The sequence below is a fragment of the Charadrius vociferus genome, unplaced genomic scaffold (assembly GCF_000708025.1).
Source record: "Charadrius vociferus isolate BGI_N301 unplaced genomic scaffold, ASM70802v2 scaffold373, whole genome shotgun sequence".
Lineage (NCBI taxonomy): Eukaryota > Metazoa > Chordata > Aves > Charadriiformes > Charadriidae > Charadrius > Charadrius vociferus.
This window is the reverse complement of record NW_009647681.1, coordinates 613712-614405: the sequence shown is the minus strand read 5'-3', so window position 1 is coordinate 614405 and position 694 is coordinate 613712. Positions and strand designations below refer to the sequence as shown.

General features: G+C 68.3%; 1 protein-coding gene across 1 annotated transcript in view; it reads left to right on the top strand.

Moving 5' to 3' along the window:
* Positions 1–19: 19 nt before the first annotated feature.
* TIMP2 (TIMP metallopeptidase inhibitor 2) overlaps positions 20–694 on the top strand; it is a 22416-nt gene continuing 21741 nt past the window's right edge. The window contains exons 1-2 of the mRNA XM_009881302.1: positions 20–141; positions 526–691. Of these exons, the coding sequence (XP_009879604.1) occupies positions 40–141; positions 526–691 (268 nt within the window). The 5' untranslated portion in view covers positions 20–39. The remainder of the gene's footprint in view (positions 142–525; positions 692–694) is intronic.

Here is a 694-nt window from a genome sequence, read left to right as displayed (position 1 = left end):
TCTGGCCTCTCCCCAGGCAAGTCAGAGGGCAATGGGAAGATGCACATCACGCTCTGCGACTTGGTCTCCACCTGGGACTCGCTGAGTCCGACCCAGAAGAAGAGCCTAAACCAGCGGTACCAGATGGGCTGCGAGTGCAAGGTGAGCACGGGCTGCACCCTGTTCCCCACACCGACGGGGGGGGCTGCAGCCCCGAGGCAGGCGCGGGCTCCGCAGTGAGATGCTCTTCCCCATCCTTCAGTGCCGCTGTGCGCAGGGCATGGCACGTGGCTGGGGATACGGGAAGTGTGGCCGAGTCTCCGGCTCACTCGGGCTGGGACCCGAGGCGCGCCCTGGGACCCGCACCCAGGGGTCCCCTCAGTCTGCCCACCTTGGGGTTGCGTCCCCACCGCGCCCCGCAGGGATGGGCCAGCCCGGCATCCCTGGCGCAGAGCTGGACCACCAGCCCCCGCCACCCCGTGCTCCTTCCTCCCGCCCCGGCGTTCCCCCCTCGGGGTGGTCGGTGACAGTCTCCGTTGTGCGCAGATCTCACGCTGCCTCTCCATCCCCTGCTTCGTCTCCTCCTCGGACGAGTGTCTCTGGACAGACTGGGCGATGGAGAAGAACAACGTGGACGGGCGGCAGGCGAAGCACTACGCTTGCATCAAGAGGAGCGACGGCTCGTGCGCCTGGTACCGTGGCATGGCCCCCCCCC